The sequence below is a fragment of the Eucyclogobius newberryi genome, unplaced genomic scaffold (genome assembly GCF_026437365.1).
Source record: "Eucyclogobius newberryi isolate DKJ021-1_F unplaced genomic scaffold, fEucNew1.0.hap1 SCAF_4, whole genome shotgun sequence".
In the NCBI taxonomy this organism is placed as follows: Eukaryota; Metazoa; Chordata; class Actinopteri; order Gobiiformes; family Gobiidae; genus Eucyclogobius; species Eucyclogobius newberryi.
This window is the reverse complement of record NW_027316056.1, coordinates 21,876,556-21,896,950: the sequence shown is the minus strand read 5'-3', so window position 1 is coordinate 21,896,950 and position 20,395 is coordinate 21,876,556. Positions and strand designations below refer to the sequence as shown.

At 41.7% G+C, this 20,395-nt stretch overlaps 1 protein-coding gene across 2 annotated transcripts in view; it reads left to right on the top strand.

Moving 5' to 3' along the window:
• Nucleotides 1-1,068: 1,068 nt before the first annotated feature.
• prkcaa (protein kinase C, alpha, a) overlaps nt 1,069-20,395 on the top strand; it is a 101,426-nt gene continuing 82,099 nt past the window's right edge. The window contains exons 1-2 of one of the 2 annotated variants that reach the window (XM_072462642.1): nt 1,069-1,406; nt 2,260-2,291. In XM_072462642.1, coding sequence (XP_072318743.1) covers nt 1,240-1,406; nt 2,260-2,291 — 199 coding nt within the window. In that variant the 5' untranslated portion in view covers nt 1,069-1,239. The remainder of the gene's footprint in view (nt 1,407-2,259; nt 2,292-20,395) is intronic. The other variant, XM_072462643.1, reaches the window with a different exon arrangement.

The following is a 20,395-nucleotide window of genomic DNA, read 5'->3' as shown; positions in this document are numbered from 1 at the left end:
CAACTATTCTAGTCACAAAGACATATCATGACCTCATGGGCTTTGTAACACCAAAGCAATGGAAGGAGTACTTTTACGGACTACGACAGAGTCTGAGGACTACGAAAAGTCTGAGGAATAAAGTCTGGCGGTAATGCAACAATTGGATGCCAACCGCCATAAAACAACAACAACAACAACAACAACAACAACAACAACAACAACAACAACAACACCCCCGTCAGTTTGGAGATTCAAGGAAAGGAGATAGTCTGTACTATAGCTAAAAACTGCGGGAATCAATCAAAAAAACACTCTGGGTACATATATGAAGCACAAATAGCAATGTAAGAAGGTTAAAAGCTCTGAAAAGTCGATTTTGCATGTTATGGGACCTTTAAGTAACAAACTTAACCTTCCACCGTGACAATATTGTGCAGTGCTTCATATCACCGCTGAGAGGCGCCTCAGTGCTGGATCTGGACTGGGCCCAAGCCTCTCCCTCCTGTTGCGTGACATCAGCTCCAGTCACTGAAAGGAAGCGCTTTAATAAAGGCGAGTTACACCAGGATTCACATCGCGCAGCCGGAAATGTATTATTATTAATAATAATAATAATAATAATAATATTTATTTTATGGAGAACGCTGCCTTATATTGGCCCGTGCAAAAGGGAGGCTGATTTTCAGGCAAATGATTCAGAATCAGAATCAGATAAGAATCAGAAAATAAATAACGGCACTGGTAATAAACCCATTGTCAGTGACAAAAATCACAGACCAGGAACTTGCTTTGTTGATTCGGTGCAACATAAAACAATGAACAATAATAATAAAAGCAAGATATTTCAAATCCCTTCCTGATTTGAAGGACTTGTCCCATTGTAAAGTGAGGCCTATAATATTGTGGTTTGAATTGCTTGATAGGAGAACGGTGGGACGTGTCAATAGATTCAAACTCAACCAAACATTTGTGCAACTTTAAAGCTGAATTTTAAGTGCGTTGATCGGAAAAGTGAAGTTTACTTTGACTTGAGGCGGAAGTGGTATTGGCTGAGTGCGTGCGCGTGACGCGGTGGAGCGCTGTCAGCGGAGCAGCCCAGTCACGCCAGTCGACAGCCAGGGAAAGCCCTCAGCCACACGGACAGGACTGTGGTCATCTCCCCGCTACATCTGTACCGATAGCTGCTGACCACAGACGCGGACTGGACATCGGCAAACACGCCCGCATCCCCGGTGCACATCTGCTTTACCCGGAGACATGACTGACGCGAGTCCAAACGACGCGTCCACCGCAGACGTGGCCAACAAATTTGCTCGCAAAGGAGCTCTAAGGCAAAAGAACGTCCATGTCATAAAAGATCACAAATTCACAGCGCGATTCTTCAAGCAGCCGACTTTCTGCAGCCACTGCACGGACTTCATCTGGTGAGTATTCCCGCTGTGCCTCCCCCGGTTGTGCCTGTTGCATGTTAAATAAAGTTGGATGATGTGACGTAACTTCGGCTGCAACTTTCTTATTTATTGGGTAGTGTGTGCGTTTTGTGGAACATTAGAAGATGGCTCTTCTATTTTCCTTGCAGGGGGATAAAAGTTTTCTGTGGATAAAGTGTGCGTTTTTGCATAAGAGTCTGGTCTCTGCAGTCGACAACTGAAAGGGAGGAGTTACCTTGTTTGTTGTTAACTGGAGAGCCATGAATCAAGTAAATGTGAGCAAAAATACTAGACTAAAGATAACAGTCGATTACTGTATAATTTACTGTATAAGTTAAGTCTGCACTGTTTCAAAAATATTGAGTTATTAAATCTGCCCTCCTAAGCCATGTCTGGTCTAAATCTGAACACTTACCTGCTGAACTACACAGTTTTCACTGCAATGTGGAACCCAGATGGCATTCTGTGAATTCCAGATCTGAATCAGTTTAGTGATGATTTATTCATATTATTGCAGTTTCCCATTAAGAAGGTTAAACGTCTCCAAGTGCAGACACCACCCACTTTTAAGGCCTATCGCATGAGAAGTGAACTTTGCATATGTTTGCTTTGGTCTTTAAAGATGCAGGTAGTGTCAGGGATGTTGTTGATCTTTCACTTTTACAGTTTGTCCTGAACACAAGTTGTTAGCTGCTCTGTAGCTGCTCTGTAGCTGCTCTGTAGCTAAGCGTGAATGCTCTATTTACATAATTATGTTACTGCATTACAAATATCCGGTGCAATCTTAATGCACAGTTCTAAAACTAATTATTAATTTATAATAATACTTACTTTTTTATTTTTACAGGGGGTTTGGAAAACAAGGATTCCAGTGCCAAGGTAAAAAAAAACAAAAAACATGTATTACTGAAACATTGCCGGTAATATTAAGTAAAAGTTAAACACTTAATGGATTATACTTAGCTTCTGCTGTTCCATCTCACATTATTTGCTTGCCATTTTCCCAGCCACAATATTTTTTTTAAGCACAGTTGGGGTAACAGGCATTATAATTAAGCCAGAGGCAAAGAGAAGAATTAATTCTTTCATGTGTGTGGGAAGTGAGTGTCATTAAAAGGACACATTTCATGTACTACAAACATGGCACACGCACAGAGGATCTCTTCCTCTCTTCCTATTCTGAGCTTCAGTGTGGAGTGCGGAAATTCTTTTGTAATGTGGAAAGTCTGGAAGTTGCCAAAGTCTCACTCTGGTTGCCAATGCCCAGGTAACGCAGAAGATGGCAGATATAGATGCATCTATATTGAGATGTGGCACAAGTGCTGGTTTTCTTGTCGACTGGTTTTCTTGTCGATGCATCCCTCATTTGTCCAGACCTGGTCCATGGTAGGGAAAGTTTCAAAGCTAGTTATCCAAACACTATTTAAAAAAAAAATGTCAAGGGCTTTTGTGTTCATTTGATTATGGGAGTGTGAGACTTGCATGTTTTGGCAGGTTTCTTACAGTTTGCTTTATGTTTATGCAATGGGTAGACCAATGCTGCAATGATCTGCACATAGTAGGTAAAATAATACTATGATATACATTTCTTTCTGCTGGACAAAGCAAACCTGAGTAACTGTTCAATAAATAATGGATAGAGATATAGGTAAAATGGCAGAGCTGCGGTCATGGTTCCTTTTTAATGATACATATTTGATCATAAATTATAAATGGGCAAAGGTCCTCCCAGTGGAGAATGTGAATCCCTGTGACAGTGACCATGAGTGACATTTATGTGACAAGAATGACATTCATTTATATTTTGAAAATGCCACTTCTTTATGGAGAATGTCAGCCGCACGGGACCACGTGGATAAACTGAACGTGACAGAACCACACGAGGTTTGCCCGAGGTGTCGACAGTCACTATGTCTTTGTTAATTCACATACCTGATATTCACTCATGCAGCTGTTATCTGTTAGTAAAACCCGTGGGACTGTGGTGGCCTTTATGCCTTGAGCTGGCTACATCATAAAGTGTTAGCAAGCCCTTGTCTATAAAAATGGCAAAATAAAGCATAACTTAACTATATATGTTTGAAAGAATAGCCTGCTGTATTATAAAGTTAATCAGCACTGTCTCAAAATATTACGCTATTCAATCTGTTATCTCAAGCCATGTCTGGGCTACACCTGGACACCGATCTGCAAATTGATTATATTGTAATAAATGTATATGACATCTCTTAAATCAGAAAAACATCAATACAACTGTTCCCTCTATGCAAAGCTCTTGTTGAATTATAGATGTTGAGATAAACTATTGTAGATGGTGTCTCTGCTGTGGACACTGCTGATTGTTTTTTTGGTCGTGTTTCATATGGAGTCACGTTTCACGACTCTGGCTCGGGTCTTTGTGCCGTGCTTATCTCAAATCACACCTCGGCTGACAGTGTTTACTGCGGGCCAATTTGCACCCTTGTTAAGTGGACTTTCAATTCAGATTACAGTGTCAGCGGTGGTGCCCGCATTGATCATTTGGCATTTCCCCCATTGTAATTCAGATCTACCCAGGGTTAAGATGACTTCTTCTTCTTCTGTGGCCTCTCTCCTCTGCGAGCCAAACATATTCATAGCTGAGTGTAATTCTGCTCTGCTGCATTAGGAGAGCCCAGGGTCAACTGCCATCTTCAAGGGCATCTCAGCAGTGAAACAGTTCTAATGTAAAGGCTTTATGTTAATGCAGTCTTAATGCGTGACAGGGTTGCTTTACTCACCAATATAGGTGCATTAGTGTTTTCTTTTGGGGTTTGTCTTATTTGTTGCTTCAGTGTGGAGGACGAGTTCTCAACAGTTGCACATTTGTTGTTTAACTGTGTACCGCTGGATTTTGCCAAAGGCTTCACAATGTTCTCTGGAGCCCAAGAAGCTAATGAGTTTTGTCTTAATGGTGAAAACGCATTTCCCAAGAGAAATGGTGACTGTTGACACACTCGCCGCCACCACACAGGATTACAGGTGGAATGGTCTTGTTTTGTATTCATTAGTGTGACACCACAACCACCAGTGTTTTCACCAAATATTTGCAGCTTGATGCCGTTAAATATGCTTACGTGACAGAGCGCACAGTTGTTCTATAAGGAGGCCTTTGTTGACTGTGTGTGGGATGTAAATGCCAAGTGTCCAGAACTGCATTCCTCACTCTTCTTCTCCACAATTACATTCTTTCTTCCCCATTTGTTTTGGGTTTATGCTAATATTGTCCTTGTGAATGCTCCCTTAAAAGTGCATTAGATGGTTGATGGTTAGATGTTTTTTGTAATAATCAGTAACAACATTGTACAGATAGTTTTTTTTTTGTATTTTCTAGTCGGCTTGATATTGCAGCTCATCTTGTGTCTCCGATGTCAGTTGAGTCAGAGGGAAGATTTTCACCTGCTACATCTGTGGTGTTATCCTCATCACCTCAGTGGCCTTTGCGCCTTTGTTGATGCCTTCGTCTGATCCGTTCTTTTCCGCTATGGCAAAAAGGGGCTTTCACGTAACACAAGTGATCATTCATTACCAATTGCTTTGATGCCGACAGCTCTCTTTTGTGTCCTAGCATCCTGGTCTGGTGGTTTTCATCTCGGTGCTCGGTCCAGTTTGATTAATGCTGTTTGGTTTTATATACAAGAAAGTGGAATGATCTCGTCTGTACTTGGAAGAGATGCCCAAACAGAATAATTACGGTGTTATTCCTGCAATTGGAGTGTTCATTCATCTTTTTTTATTACTTTTAGATATCAATGGGGGAAAAGCACGTCATTGCCACTATGGGGCTGAGGCGGTTAGCTGCAGTTGTTGCTTAGATCTACTCTTGGATTTGCTGATATATCTAGGTCTTAGGCGATTTGGAAGAAAAGTGTAGCACATGCGCGGCGCGACCGCCATCTTTTGACTTTATTCTTTTGACTTTATTCTTTTGACTTTATTCTTTTGACTTTATTCTTTTGACTTTATTCCCTTGACTTTATTCCCCGCGCGACCGCATTCTCTTGACTTTATTCTTTTGACTTTATTCTTTTGACTTTATTCTTTAGACTTTATTCTTTAGACTTTATTCTTTAGACTTTATTCTTTAGACAACAAGATAAGATAATACTTTATTGTCCACACATGACCTCATGGGCTTTGTAACACCAAAAGCAATGGAAGGAGTACTTTTACGGACTCCGACAGAGTCTGAGGACTACGAAAAGTCTGAGGAATAAAGTCTGGCGGTAATGCAACAATTGGATGCCAACCGCCATAAAACAACAACAACAACAACAACAACATGGGGAAATTTCATTGTTGCAACGCAGGTAGATACAGAGGTAGATACAGAGGAAAAGAACAGATATAGGACTTCCTTCTCCCCAGACACTTCCTCCAACTCCTCCGGGGGGATCCCAAGGCGTTCCCAGGCCAGCCGAGAGACATAGTCTCTGGGACATGCCTGAAACACCTCCCGAGGGAGGCGTCCAGGAGGCATCCAGAACAGATGCCCGAGCCACCTCAGCTGGCTCCTCTCGACGTGGAGGAGCAGCGGCTCTACTCCGAGCTCCCCCCGTGTGGCCGAGCTCCTCACCTTATCTCTAAGGGAGCGCCCAGCCACCCGGCGGAGGAAACTCATTTCGACCGCTTGTATCCGCGATCTTGTTCTTTCTTTATTTTTTTTTCTTTATTTTTGAGTCGGTCAAAACTGATTTTTCCGTTAGTCACTGACCGTGTCCGACCCGTTATTTCGAGGCTTGGATTTAAAAGGCAAAATTGACAGTGCAGCTACAGTGTTACTTTAAAAGTCTTGTTGTTCCAAAGATGCTGAGTCAGCCTCTGGCACATACAAACAGAGGAACAAGCAAATTACATATTTGAAGTGGGCGTGGTGCAGGTGAAGCTGCTGCACTGCTTTGTATAGATTAGATCATCTGAAGTACTGGTTTAAACCTCAGACCAAGACAGAGTTAGTTTCAATAAACCAAGAGCTCTTAAAATAGTCTCTAATCTGAATGATTTCACTCTTCATAGATAATGCGACGTTATGATACTGTCATAGTATGTATTAACACCAGAGTTGTGTTGTACAGAGATATTAATCAGCAGATCCTGATAATGATGACATTTCCAATTCTTTGCAAATTGCTGTTTGGAGGAACGCTGTTGGAATTTCAGGATGTTACAACAAAAACTAAGATAAGATAAGATAAGATAAGATATTCCTTTATTGTCCCACATGGGGAAATTTCATTGGTGCAACGCAGGTAGATACAGAGATAGATACAGAAGAACAGAACAGATCACTTATAGGAAGTCTGAAAAACACTTTCAGTAGAAGATCTCCTATAAATAAATAAAAACTCCCATAGACAAATAAATAAATAAATACATAAATACCATTGCATGTGATCACGACAGTAATTGCACATGAATATGTGTCACGACAGCACATAGATTGCACATGAATTTCACATGAATTGCACATGAATTCCAACAGCAATTGCACATATGACAGAGTTGCACATCAGTATTAGGTTAGGTCAGTATTGCGAGTGTTCAGTACTAACAGTTTTTGTTATAAAGTCTGACAGCAGCAGGAAGGAAAGACCTACGGAACCTTTCCTTCGCACATCGAGGGTGGATCAGTCTCTCACTGAAGCTGCTCTCCAGAGCAGAGAGAGTGTCCTGCAGGGGGTGACACTCATGGTCCAGCATAGATGTGAATCTAGCCAGGACCCTCCTGTCCCCCACCTCCTGCACCGAGTCCAGAGCACAGCCCAGGACGGAGCTGGACTTCTTGATGACTCTGTCCAGCCTCTTCCTCTCCCTCTCTGTGATGCTGCTGCTCCAGCAGGCCACACCGTACAGGAGGGCTGATGCCACCACAGAGTCATAGAAGGTCTTCAGGAGTGGCCCTGTCACTCCAAAAGACCTGAGTCTCCTCAGGAGGTAGAGCCGACTCTGGCTCTTCCTGTACAGTGCGTCTGTGTTATGAGTCCAGTCCAGTTTGTGGTTCAGATGAACACCCAGGTACTTGTATGAGTCCACTCTCTCAATGTCCCGTCCCTGGATGTTCACTGGTGAGGGGGCAGTGGGGTGGCGTCTGCGGAAATCCACCACCATCTCCTTGGTCTTCCCCGCGTTGATGAGGAGGTGGTTCCGCTGACACCAGTCCACAAAGTCCTGCTCCAGTCCTCTGTATTCCGCGTCATCGTCGTCCGTGATGAGTCCGATGATGGCAGAGTCGTCAGAGAACTTCTGCAGGACACAGCTGTCCGTGTCATGTCTGAAGTCTGCAGTGTAAAGGGTGAAGAGAAAGGGCGCGAGGACAGTGCCCTGGGGCGCCCCCACACTGCAGGTCCGAGTGTCAGACACACAGTTCCGGGCTCTCACAAACTGGGGTCAGTCTGTGAGGTAGTCCAGGATCCACTCTGCCAGGTCATACTCCACACCAGCCATCTCCAGCTTGTCCCTCAGGAGCAGCGGCTGGATGGTGTTGAAGGCACTGGAGTGATCGAAGAACAGGATCCTCACAGAGCTGCCAGGCTTTTCCAGGTGAGAGAGAGAGCGGTATAGCAGGGAGATGACGGCGTCCTCCACTCCGATGCCAGACCGATATGCAAACTGCAGCGGGTCCATGGCTGAGCTCACGGTGGAGCGGAGGTGGTCCAGGACCAGCCGCTCCAGTGTCTTCATCAGGTGGGACGTGAGAGCCACTGGCCTGAAGCTGTTGAGGTCTTTGGGGCGCGGTGTCTTAGGCACAGGTACCAGACAGGAGGTCTTCCAGACCTGTGGTACCACCCTCAGCTTCTATTGTGCTTTGTAGAGTACTGGGAACAACTATTAATACATATTTTCTTGGGCTGTAGTCGACCAAAGAAAAAGACCTACCCTGTGTTCAAATGAAAAGAGGCCAAATAATTACGATCTTTCGTAAAAACGACTGTCTATACAGAGAATTCTTTGCAAACAGCATCTTTATAAGTGAAAAGGCAGATTAAACTTTCAAAACTGCAGCTCCATCCTTTCTCCTGGAGTCTAAATAAATCTTTATAACTGTAATCCCAATAAAATAATTAATTCACCAATAAATAAACGCCATCGAATGATAAACCAACTAAACGACTACTGCCCCAATATTTTCAATTCATAGTTCTACTTTAGTTTTATACTCTATTTGTACAGTTAGAACAAACAAAACAACAGTATTTTTGATGTGCCCATTAGACTCCTTCCTATTTTCCTCTTCTTACCAAGTCAATCGAGACCAGCATCATTAAGATTAGACTAATCCATCATAGCCTGCTGCATTATTTATCACCTGACTTCCCACCATGCATTTGGGCGACGTGTTGTGTGCGGTTGAATATGTGCTTTACAGGTCTAATTTGCTTGGCACTGCACTCGGGCGTGTGTCCACTGTCACATCTATCAACACAGTGAGACGTGTTATTTCACTGGCACATTTCCTTGACCGCGCATCATGTAAACTCATATTAATGTAATCATTCATGCTAATAACAGCTGGGTTCCACAGAGACCGCATTGATCGAAATTTGGCTCATGTATAAGTGCATGATGGCTCCACCAGGGCATCAGGTGTATTCAGTGACATGATAGGAGGTAATGGTGGCCTCCTCTCTTCCGGATTTCATGATGCTTTAATGTGCTCCGGATAGTCCACTCATCGAATTGGATACATGTAATAGAAATTGGAAAGACATTCACCATGAGGCCTTATATATCCATGGCTCTGGTCCCATATGGAGTACAGACTTTACTATGTGTCACTGCATGTAACAAGAATAGATAAAAGTGCGATTTAAATACATTCATCCTATTGGTCAGTCCTTCATAGCTTGAGAATATGTTTTGTCATTATTTCTTTTAAACGTCGTCTTGAAGGAGAAGTGTCTTTGTTTTGCCCTTCGAAGACATCCTAGATGTTGTTGTTGTTGTTGTTGTTGTTTTATGGCGGTTGGCATCCAAGTGTTGCATTACCGCCAGACTTTATTCCTCAGACTTTTCGTAGTTCTCAGACTCTGTCGTAGTCCGTAAAAGTACTCCTTCCATTGCTTTGGTGTTGCAAAGCCCATGAGGTCATGATATGTCTTTGTGACTAGAATAGTTGTTGTTGTTTCAGAGACCAACCGCCTTTATTCCAGGGAGACTCTTCTTCATCTTCCTCTCCTTCTTTGACGTTCGGTGCTTCCACCGTACAGCTTTATTCTTCAGGCTTCATTCTATAGGCTTTAATATTTCCACTGATGTCGCTGCTTGGTAGCCGTGCGTCTACGAGACTGGGCGAGGACAGGAGACCACCCCCACCCCCATCTCGTCACTCTGATCACCCTGACTCCCCAAAAGCAGACCCCCATCACTCCGACTCCCATTTAGCGCCTTTAGCCTGTTTTCTATATCTGCCCAATCAAGCTCCTTTGTTCCAAGGAATCTCCCTGCAGCTTTAGCAATGATCCTGATCCTTTCAGTTCTGCTTTGAGTCTGAGCAGCACAGTTTACAACATCCACCATAAAGAGTACAAAATCCTCTCTATCCACAACCAGGGTATTCTCATTAATTCTGGAACCTGCACACTTGGGACCTCCACTCTTGAAACCTTCACACTTCTTGGGAGCCACGCTGGCCTTTCTCATTTCGCCCTGGCTGGGAGCAGCGCTGGCTCCTCTCTCTGTATTTACTCTAAACTCGTTACTTGAAACTTTCTTGACTGCATCTGCATAGGATATACCTTGAGAGACCTTTATTTTCTGCACCTCAGCAGCTCTTTTGCTAAACCTGCATCCCCCGTAGGCAGAGCTATGTTCTTCCCCACAGTTACAGCACTTCAGTTTTGCTCCCACGTCACACTTCCCATACTCATGATCTCCTGCACATTTACCACATCTTTGCCTCCCTCTACAGACCGCTGCAATATGCACAAAGCGCTGGCACTTAAAGCAACGCAGGGGCGGTGGAACATATGGCCTAACGTCATGGCACATGAACCCAATGAACACCTTACTAGGCAGGCACCTCCCTTCAAGTGTTACCATTACCGACAAGCTGTCACATCTTACCCCAGACCGGGTCACCTTCAACCGCCTAGCGTCCACCACCTTAGCTCCAGTCAAATTCTCCTTAACTTCATCCACAGACGTCGCCGTAGGGACACCTACGATAACTCCTCTGACCGTGTTTCTTTCAGCATCAGACACAAGAATGTCCTTTCCACCCAGACGTTTAGTTCCAATCGCCTTCCGTTGCTGAGCCGCGGCCTTGCACACGACCAGCAGCGAGCCATCTCTAAGGACACTCGCACTCTTGATCACTCCCACAGCTACAGTTAGGCTCTTTGACAATGCCACTGAATTCCACTCCTTAAAGGATGCACTATCCTGTGCAAGCTTTATGATCACCTTACAGTCTCTGCTCTCACCCCGGACATCAATAGCTTCAGCCTCATCCTGCTGCTCATTCCCAGAACCCTCGGACGAGCTAAGGGACTTTTTACGTTTCCGGGCACGTGCAGCCAGAAAAGGCTGCTCCTCCACGATCCACCGATCCACTCTCCTCCGCCATCTCCCGTCTCTCCAGACCGGAGACTAGCTTTTCTTCTTCTTCTTCTTCTTTGGTGTTTTATCGTAGTCCTGTCGCATTACCGCCAGACTTTTTCATGTGTTTGAGAGAGCATTCTTATTTTCTTTTATCTTATAGCCTATTTTCATTTTTTCAAAATCCTATTGCAGATTTACATTTTTTTAATAGTTTTTCTTTTTGAATTACCGTATATAGGTTGTTTTACCATTGTTCATTGTTTTAAGTTGCACAGAATCACCAAAGCAAGTTTCTATGTTTGTGAATCCTGTTCATTGACAATGGAAATAAACCTATTCTGATTCAGATACATCACGTTCCAAATGATCACACACTTGTAGTAAATACAGCCAAACAAGTTTTACAACTGTTAAAACACTTCAACCAAAATACCACAGTTATACTATTGAACTAAACAACCAACCACAATGCTTTATTAATATTGACTTCCACTGGCAACTGATCTAAAGCATGTGTGCACACAAAACTAAACAATTATTTAGTTATTGACTCAGTCTCAGTGTATTAAAAAGTCGCACATATAATATTTACCTACAGCTAAATGAGCTTTGTGGCACACAGACTATTCAATTCCTCAATAATTAAATCCCTGGGCCCCACATTTGTATCTAATAACCGTCAGGCCCAAAGACTGTCCATTCAAAACCTGCGCGGCCAATCCAACTATACAGCTTTAAAGCTCCACTGCCAAATTATTTCATTAGGGGTATTTTTTTATCGCATAATCCTTGAAAAACATGCCATTGCCGTAAAGGGGCTTGTCTGTCCACATGCATGACCAGTAACTTCTGCTGAATCGGGCGCTACCTGCTTGTTTCCCTGTAAATGTCACTTTGGAACATAATTAAAGCCTCAGTTTGGATTGAGGATTCAGGGCAGTAGCTGAAACCACTCGGGACACCAGTCAAGACTCGATTTATCGACCTGCTTTGCTTGTCTGCAATAGTATGGATCTGTAACAACATGGCCTACTGACATGGTCCAACTAACAGCAACGCTTCCAGCTGTTTTAATTGGTGAACATGATAATTTAGAGATAATAACAGGCAGAAAAAGAATCATAAGCCATAAGTCATAAGCATGATCCAATCTAATATATCATAGTATAAAACTGCTAGATGGGAAAACACAATTACTTATACATTATACAAGATAACACAGGAACACCACCCATGTTGTTTTAGACTATTTCAGAAGATTCCAGAGGGGAAAAAAATAATCCAATGCTGGTATGATATGAAATCATGTATCTGTTGCATATACTTTAGAAAACATGTAGCTTTTGCCCTTTTTCACAAATAATTTGTACTTTGTCTTGCATTTTCCTTTGCTGGAAAAAAAAAAGTATTTTGTACGTTTGAAAAAAATACAGTTAGTGGTTTGTTGTAAAGGAAATGTCAGGGCAACAAAACGATCAGAATGAGTCTGGCGGTTAAGACAGGTGTGTCACAAATCCTATATTGAATGGTTAACTGTCGTCCAAATGGCACCACGTAACAGGAAGTTGAAAACCATGAAAATAGCTGGAAGTTAGATGTTTATTCTTATGCCTTGCCGACTGTAATAAACATGTTAACAACAACCATTTTTCTGTGTTTCTAGGGATGGCAAAAATAAAGTTTTATTCTGCTGCCTTGTTGAAATAAATGGAATAGAATGTATTATCAGTACCAGGCTGTATGCTACTACTGTAAACATGCCACTCCTGGAGAAGTCCCAGCAATGGATGTTAAACATACAGGAGCACTTGCTGAGCTTCAAATACGGGTTCATATCAGGTATCGGGTACATAGTATTTGTGTCATAATGTGAAACCTTCAAACCACATAGAATAGCAAGTGCACAGATGGCCAACCTAGTAAAATACCACAATTTAAAATTATGCACTGCTAAACTTAAATCACTGAAGGGCTTTAACTCTACTGAGATAGTGACTCATTGATGTTCTAAGCACTGGAGGGGCAGGCTGGGTACTCGTCAAAAAGCTTTTAAAATGCCAGCATTTTGTTAATCTGTAGGGAAGCTTGTGAACATTACTAAGGATTAGAGAAGGATATTGGTGTGTATGCATTAGAGGTGTAGATAAAGCTCTGAGATGGAACATGCACTATTGCATCAGACTGAATTACCGGTATAGCATAATCTGCATTTAATTGCCCTAAGTTTTGTTTTGATAGTAGCATTATCTGATGGAGAAGATTGGGATAAGCGATGAAGACGGAGGGGAAATTTAATAGTTACGGTTATTGCACAGACAAATATTGTTGTATTTGGCTTCTTTCAATCATAAAATGAGGTTTATCATAATATGATAAACATATTATATTGTAACATGCAGTGATTATCTTTAAAAAAATAAAAATAAATAGCACTTTGAGTGCCATTATAATATAAGTATAAATAGTGACTATTTACCATAAAATTGCAATTATGGTAATCCAATCCAATCCAAATTGCATCACATGTTGCGCACAAAGGTCAATAAACAATATTCAGGCTTTCGTAGATCCTAAGTAGCTTTTTGCTTTACCATTTAGGCCTCAATGTAAATGTATCCAGTTCTGTGCAGTCCAAATAATGACAGCAGGCTCAGTTTAACTTGCCTAACCCAAAAGTCTAATCCTCTGGCTGTCCTTTGTCATCTGCTGCTCCTATTCATTTTCAGTTTCCTGTTGTATGAAACATTTTGAGGACCTTTTCCCATTTCTCAAAAATATATACAAAATAAAGTTAATTTTAAATTGTTAATCGCTATGGAAACTGTCCTAATTTCTCATCATTCTGAAACCCAGGTCTGAAATGCAGCTCTGATAACAGTCCTGCTGTAGTCTTGGTTCAGTTCTGGTGTAGTCCTGGTTCAGTTCCGGTGTAGTCCTGGTTCAGTTCCGGTGTAGTCCTGGTTCAGTTCCGGTGTAGTCCTGGTTCAGTTCCGGTGTAGTCCTGGTTCAGTTCCGGTGTAGTTCCGGTGTAGCCCTGGTTCAGTTCCGGTGTAGTCCTGGTTCAGTTCCAGTGTAGTCCTGGTTCAGTTCCGGTGTAGTCCTGGTTCAGTTCCGGTGTAGTTCCGGTGTAGCCCTGGTTCAATTCCGGTGTAGTCCTGGTTCAGTTCCGGTGTAGCCCTGGTTCAGTTCCAGTGTAGTCCTGGTTCCGTTCTGGTGTAGTCCTGGTTCAGTTCCGGTGTAGTCCTGGTTCAGTTCTGGTGTAGTCCTGGTTCAGACCCACCCACTGCTTACAACACATGTGACATACATTCTGTTCTAGTTGTTTTCAAAGTAAACTTCACTGACCTGTGAAGAAATCGCTCCGCATTGCCACTGATTGATTGCTAATTGTCTACGCACATATTTAATGATTCATTTAACATCATTCTCGACTAGCGGGATGTTTCTCTATGATATATTTTTGGATCATTTAAAAACTTGGACTCTGCTTGCTCTGTCACACTTCCTTCCCTTTCTCTTCCTCATGGAGCTTTCAGCAGACACCAGAAGACCCGCCCCCGCTCATTGTCTGTGCAGGGCAGTGGAGAGAGGGAGAGAAAAGAAGGAGCTCAGACACAAACAGCTTTCATACTGTTCTTTTTCATGGATACACGGATTTGCATTTATTTGAAGCATCACAATTAATTAATTACTTAATTATTTAATTGCCCAGCCCTATATTAATTAAATAGTTTGCTTTAATTTGGTTTACAGTATTACACAAAATAATATGTTGTTTTTGGCCTTATAAGTTCCTCGTATTCATGGGTTTCAGACATGGCAACGGCCTTCACACCAGATTGATCTGTGTTTCACTCTGCATTAAGTTCTTCACATGAAACTGGAAGGCTCTCGCTGAAACCAGTCGGGATGTTAAAAAAATACATCATGCTTATTGGTCAAAGCGTCACGACTGTGGAAGAAGCAGAGAATCTAAATCCAGTGTGTTGAATCCAGTGTTCAGAAAAGCGCTGTCCTGTTTCTCATCCACAAATGCACAAGCGTCATTGTGTGCACATTTTAGAAAAACAAAATAATCCATATTCCTCCTAAAATACGTGGAAGTACGGCTGTCGGCGCCGCCAAGTTTGTTTTGGTTCGGTTGTTTTGACGAATCACAATGCTGCTCTGTGATTGGTCCCGTCTGTGGGCTCTAACTGCTATGTGATTGGCCCGTTAAACAACTGGTGCAAACGGATCAGCGGAAGCATAACAAGAAGGATTCCCAAGAGTTGGCAATCTCACAAAAATTGTGAGAATTCACTTTGCTGGCAAGGTTAAGAAATAGGACATTCAAAATCTAAATATTATATCTTTTGGGGAAAGGTCCTTGCAAAATTCTATAACCCCTGAATAGTTGCATGGGTCAATACACTCCGCCAGACCATTCTCATTGACATATTTGAAGCGGTTTAAAGCTCTGTGGAAGGTTAAGTAGGAGGAAATTACTCACAATTATTCACAGCTCTATTGATGCATTGAAAATTGATGCAGTGGTTTAGTGTATTTTGTATTGATGTAACATTGCCTATTAGGGATCTGGTTTTTTTTTTTTTTTTTTAGAACATTTCAATAGCAAATGGCAAATGGCAAATTTGACATTTTTTTGGAATGATTCATGTCCATGTACTGTGTTGAAATTGGTAAAAATGTGCCTGTTCACCCCTGATTTGGGAGAACAAGGTCATTTTTACTTAAATTCTGAGTTAATACTTGATCCATTACATTTTCCAGCATGTTCCAGATACTTGAATTGCCTGTGACCTGTCAGATATTGTGACAAGTTGGTCGAATACATTGCTCGTCTTGAGCTGGAAGTTCTTTTTCCCAGTCACTGAGACACATGGCCACACATTTTGAGCAACATCAGCAGCTTTAGCCATAATTAGGAATAAGAACATTGTATCCTATAGTACCAAAGCTGCCACTCAATCTTGTACAAATTACTCCATGAGTGCACAAGAAAAGTAGATAGTGGTGTAATTTTGCATTTTGATGTGCCATATAGCATAAGTTTAAGTGGAAAGATCCGTATTTTGAATTCTAAACCTTATTAAATAGTTTTTTCCAACATCTGTCAGATTTTTAAAATACAGATGACCGAGTGAGTGGTTGCTATGTTATAATTCTGTTTTGAATTTGACATTGTTTTTATGTGGATTATGCTGCACTAAGTGGTCATTCGTTGAGTGCCTCTGAGCTTAGCCACCATTAGAAGTGCCTGCCCTTTGAGATGTCTGTATTGTTTAATGATCTGTTTTTAATCTTTGGAAGGATTAAACGAGGGACGAGGGAAAAGCATAAAAACTTGTCAACTGTTGAGGTTTAATGGTTTGGTTTGCTTGTCATTTTAACATATCTGAGGCTTAGCTATCTTTTGTTTAATCAGTATCAGCGGTGAAAACCCCCCAAATGGCACATATGGCATCTGCTTGCAAAGTCAGTCCTTATAAAAGCCCATAAACTTGTCGAGAGAGTTATTTCTAATCCATTGTAATTTGTTTTGTGGGTTTATCCTGGAGTGCTGGGCAATCTGAGCCAAAACAAAGAAACACATTTTCCTCATATTGATCTTTCTCGATTTTTGATTGGATTTTTATTCTTAAATACAAATAAAAATAGCCTTCAATATTAATTTCATGAACATATACAACACAGCCTTTTAATCATTGCCAATTAACACATAACAATGTCAAATGTGTTCTCCGAAATCACTGACAAAAAAAATTAAAAATATATTGATTTTATTATTTATAAAAATAACAACGCAATATTATAATTTCTTTAATCTATCTCCCACCTCTACCCTGAACCTGATGAATTTACTTGCTTGGTACAACGCTGTGTGTATCCAAGGTAATGGTTAAAAGTAACCCCTGATAAAATAGCCGTGTTAATATTCCGTCCAGAGAGCAGGATATTATTTTCTTTCCAGCATAATGGCCTATCTTCAGTGATGATTAGTCTCAATGCCACTTTTGCCTGCCGCTCAGACATTTATGACTGTTTTCTGCTTTATTATTGAAATTTCAGAATGACTCATGATCTTGTGAATGGGTCCAGCACTGAAAAGTACAAAACCACGAGCAGTAATGGAAAATCAGTATATGTAAATTGTGTTTGTGCGAATTAACGTCTTATTTTCCACTTTTCCTTTGTGCTGCTTTTGAACATCGACAGAGGGAAATACCTGAAGTCTTGCAACAGGAAGCCATTGTACGCATACAGGAAATGTCATAGACTTCTGAGACGATATATATGAGTTTAGACATATTTTCCTTTACACTTTGAACGAGTCCCACAGTGCTCCATGTGCAGCCGGCCGCAGTGTCGTCAGTTCGAATCCCGACAATTTACTGCATGTCCTCCCTTCCCACTCATCCCCATTTCACGCTAAAGCTGTCCTGTCTAATAAAGCCTGCAGGCCAACAAATCCCACAAAGCGCCACTTGCTCGTTGTCCCCCTGCCCTCTGTGTCATTAGGTTAGCATGGCTCTGCAGGAAAACTCCCGTGATCAGCAGCCAGTGTTAATGACGTGTCAGGTCAATCCCAGCCCTCCATTAGACCTGGAGCGATGTTCATGTGTTAATTTATTAGAAGGCTGAAATAACAGACATGGTGCAGAATGGCATGTCACAAATATAATTACATCCTTAAGGGCGGAAAACATGCCAGCAATGTGACCTCAGCTTCGTGTGGGCTAGCACCAAATGGAGTAGGAAGATTTCACAATAAATAACTTTAAATAGTATAATACATTGTCCGTCAACATTCTAAAGGTTGCTCTCTACTGGACTTGCAACATTATCTAGTTCACTCAAACCATTACCGTTAAACATTAATGTAACATTTATCCACGTGGCTAGAGTCTACTTTGATACTGTTATTTTTACAAAGACACCAAGCTCCCATCACTCACCAAAGATAAGTGTTATGTTCACTTACATTGTTGTAAAATGTTTGGTTTGGATGTGAGGCTACACATTTTTCATTTACGGTATGCTGCTTGTAATTAGGGTTTTGTCCATCAGAATAATGATAAATGTTCAAAGTTGAATAAAAAATAATCCACAATAATAGAGCTCGGGATTTTGTCGTCACACGTCAGAATTTTCAGTTAGCCAAATGTTAAACCAATGGAGATTTTAATGCTGAATACAATATTCAGAGTTCGAAATGTCTTCTGATTATTGGGATGTTCCACTGCTCTTTTGTTTACTTTTCTTTATATTGCTGGAATCATCACGCTCTACTAATTATTTTTTTTGTTTAACATACAATTGTATTGCATCTGCCATTATATAATTTGACATCACGCATTTAGACTTAATCAGAAGGCAATGCAACTCCCCACTGTGCAACACTTGAGTCATAATATCCTTTCAATTTCTGATCTAACAGATGGGACGAACCACCTGACAGAGCTGTGGGTGGTTGCCTCTGTGAAGAGCAATTAAAACTGTGCTGCACACAAACAACACACTGACTTCAATGGAAATCAAAAGTAGCATATTTTGGTGTAGTTCATTGGGCTGAATTGGACCCACATACAATTTATTGACCAGGTTCTGTTCTGTGTGTTCAGAAGTTAGAAGACGTTTCCCTCAGACTGATACTAAACTAATTGTGCTTATTTTCACACTCACACTTGGCTCGGCAACAGGTTTTGGCTCATGTGTATATATAGTAATTCAATCTAAAATGGGGGGGGAAAAAATACGATATATTTCATATTTGTTATTACCATGTTTCTTGTGTGATAATTTAAAGATAAATTCCTTAAAAATGATTTTACCTGTAGCTGATTGAGAGCATGACATCATGGGTCTGTTGCAACAATAACTCTTCAACAGACAAGCCCAGTTTTTTGTCTCGCATGCAGTAGTACTACGTTCTCAATAAGGAAGTTGCTCTACTGAATAAAGTATCTCTTATCACTCCGTGCCCAATGCTTTATGACCTTTCCCTCCACCAAGTCACATAAATACACAGCTTATCCAGAATGATCAGGGACCACCTCACTGTGCAAAGTTCAGGCTGGAAAGGGAGCGGCAGTAGAATATTACAGGTATGTTTGAGATTCCTGAAACATAACAATGCTCACTCCTCCCTCTGTTTGTGCTCATTGCCACTCACTTGTGTCCGGTGAGACAAGCGAAAGCCACCATTTACATATTATGTGTTGCATAACGAAGACGTAGCATTAGAAAGCAATGCTGCAGTGGGCAAAGGACCAATATAGATTTTCTGTTGCAACTACATGAGTTATTAGATGCAGGAGGTTCTGAGCTGGGTGGGATTTGTTTGAGTAAAACTAAACTAAATAGGCTCTTTGTTATGACCCCGAAGAGAGGTTTAACATATTTAAATGGACACGGAGACGAAGACAAGTTTAAACAAGTTTATTAGGTTTTCACCAAAAAATAAATGCCAAATTTCGAACCCCCGTGCCCTAAAAATCACCCCAAAGTTATAAAAAGAAAGGTGGACCTGGTGGGCCAGCCAAACAGAAATAAAATAGGAGCGACACCGGGCCAGCCCCGTATAGGGCCGTCGAAGCCGGTGCCGACACCTCTACCTAAAGCACAAAAATAAGGACACACCAAACCCCCTATCTAGCCCCAAACAAAAGCGAAAATGGGACTACCGGTCCCACCAGGCCAAACAAAACAGGCTAGTGCTACTGCTAGTGAGAGCCAGCTGGGAGCAGGCGAGCCGAGTGCGTCTACGAAGCGGGACCGTAGCGGGATGGGCGGAGCCGAGCTGAGAGAGAGCGATGAGCCCATCCGGTCTCCATTTAAAGGCTCCAGGGCGCGCACCCGCGGCCGGGAGCCAATCTAATAAAAAAAACTAAACAGATCATTAGACAAAAACTGAACAGACAAAATATTATTATAACCAATAGGGAGGAAAAGTGCCCAAACCTAACACACTTACCAATTCAAAATAAAACATCCTTCAGTTGATTAGGGCAAATGTCATGATATTATTTGATTATTCTTTCATTCATAAATCACGACGAGAACATTATGTGGTTTAATAACAAATCTCCCTGAAGCATAGCACTCAAACTGTAATACATTTTTATAGTTTGTGCTTGACAATTTCAAAATGCCATGTGATTATATAATGCGTTTCCATATGCGGTGATTTCTGAGGCCAGCTGAGGTTACATTATGGCCATGATGTCATCTGCCACTGTCTGAGCACTAATTTTAGCCCATAACGCTCATCTTTTATCTCCTCTTTCTCTCCTCTTGCCCCGCTTCCCCTGCTGTCACACCACTTAGCACCCGGCACCGCGCGCTGCCCTTTGTGTCAGTCCTGGTGATGGCGCTCACAAGTGTGGTGGGTTCATCACTGTTCTTCATCATCTGTGTGTGAA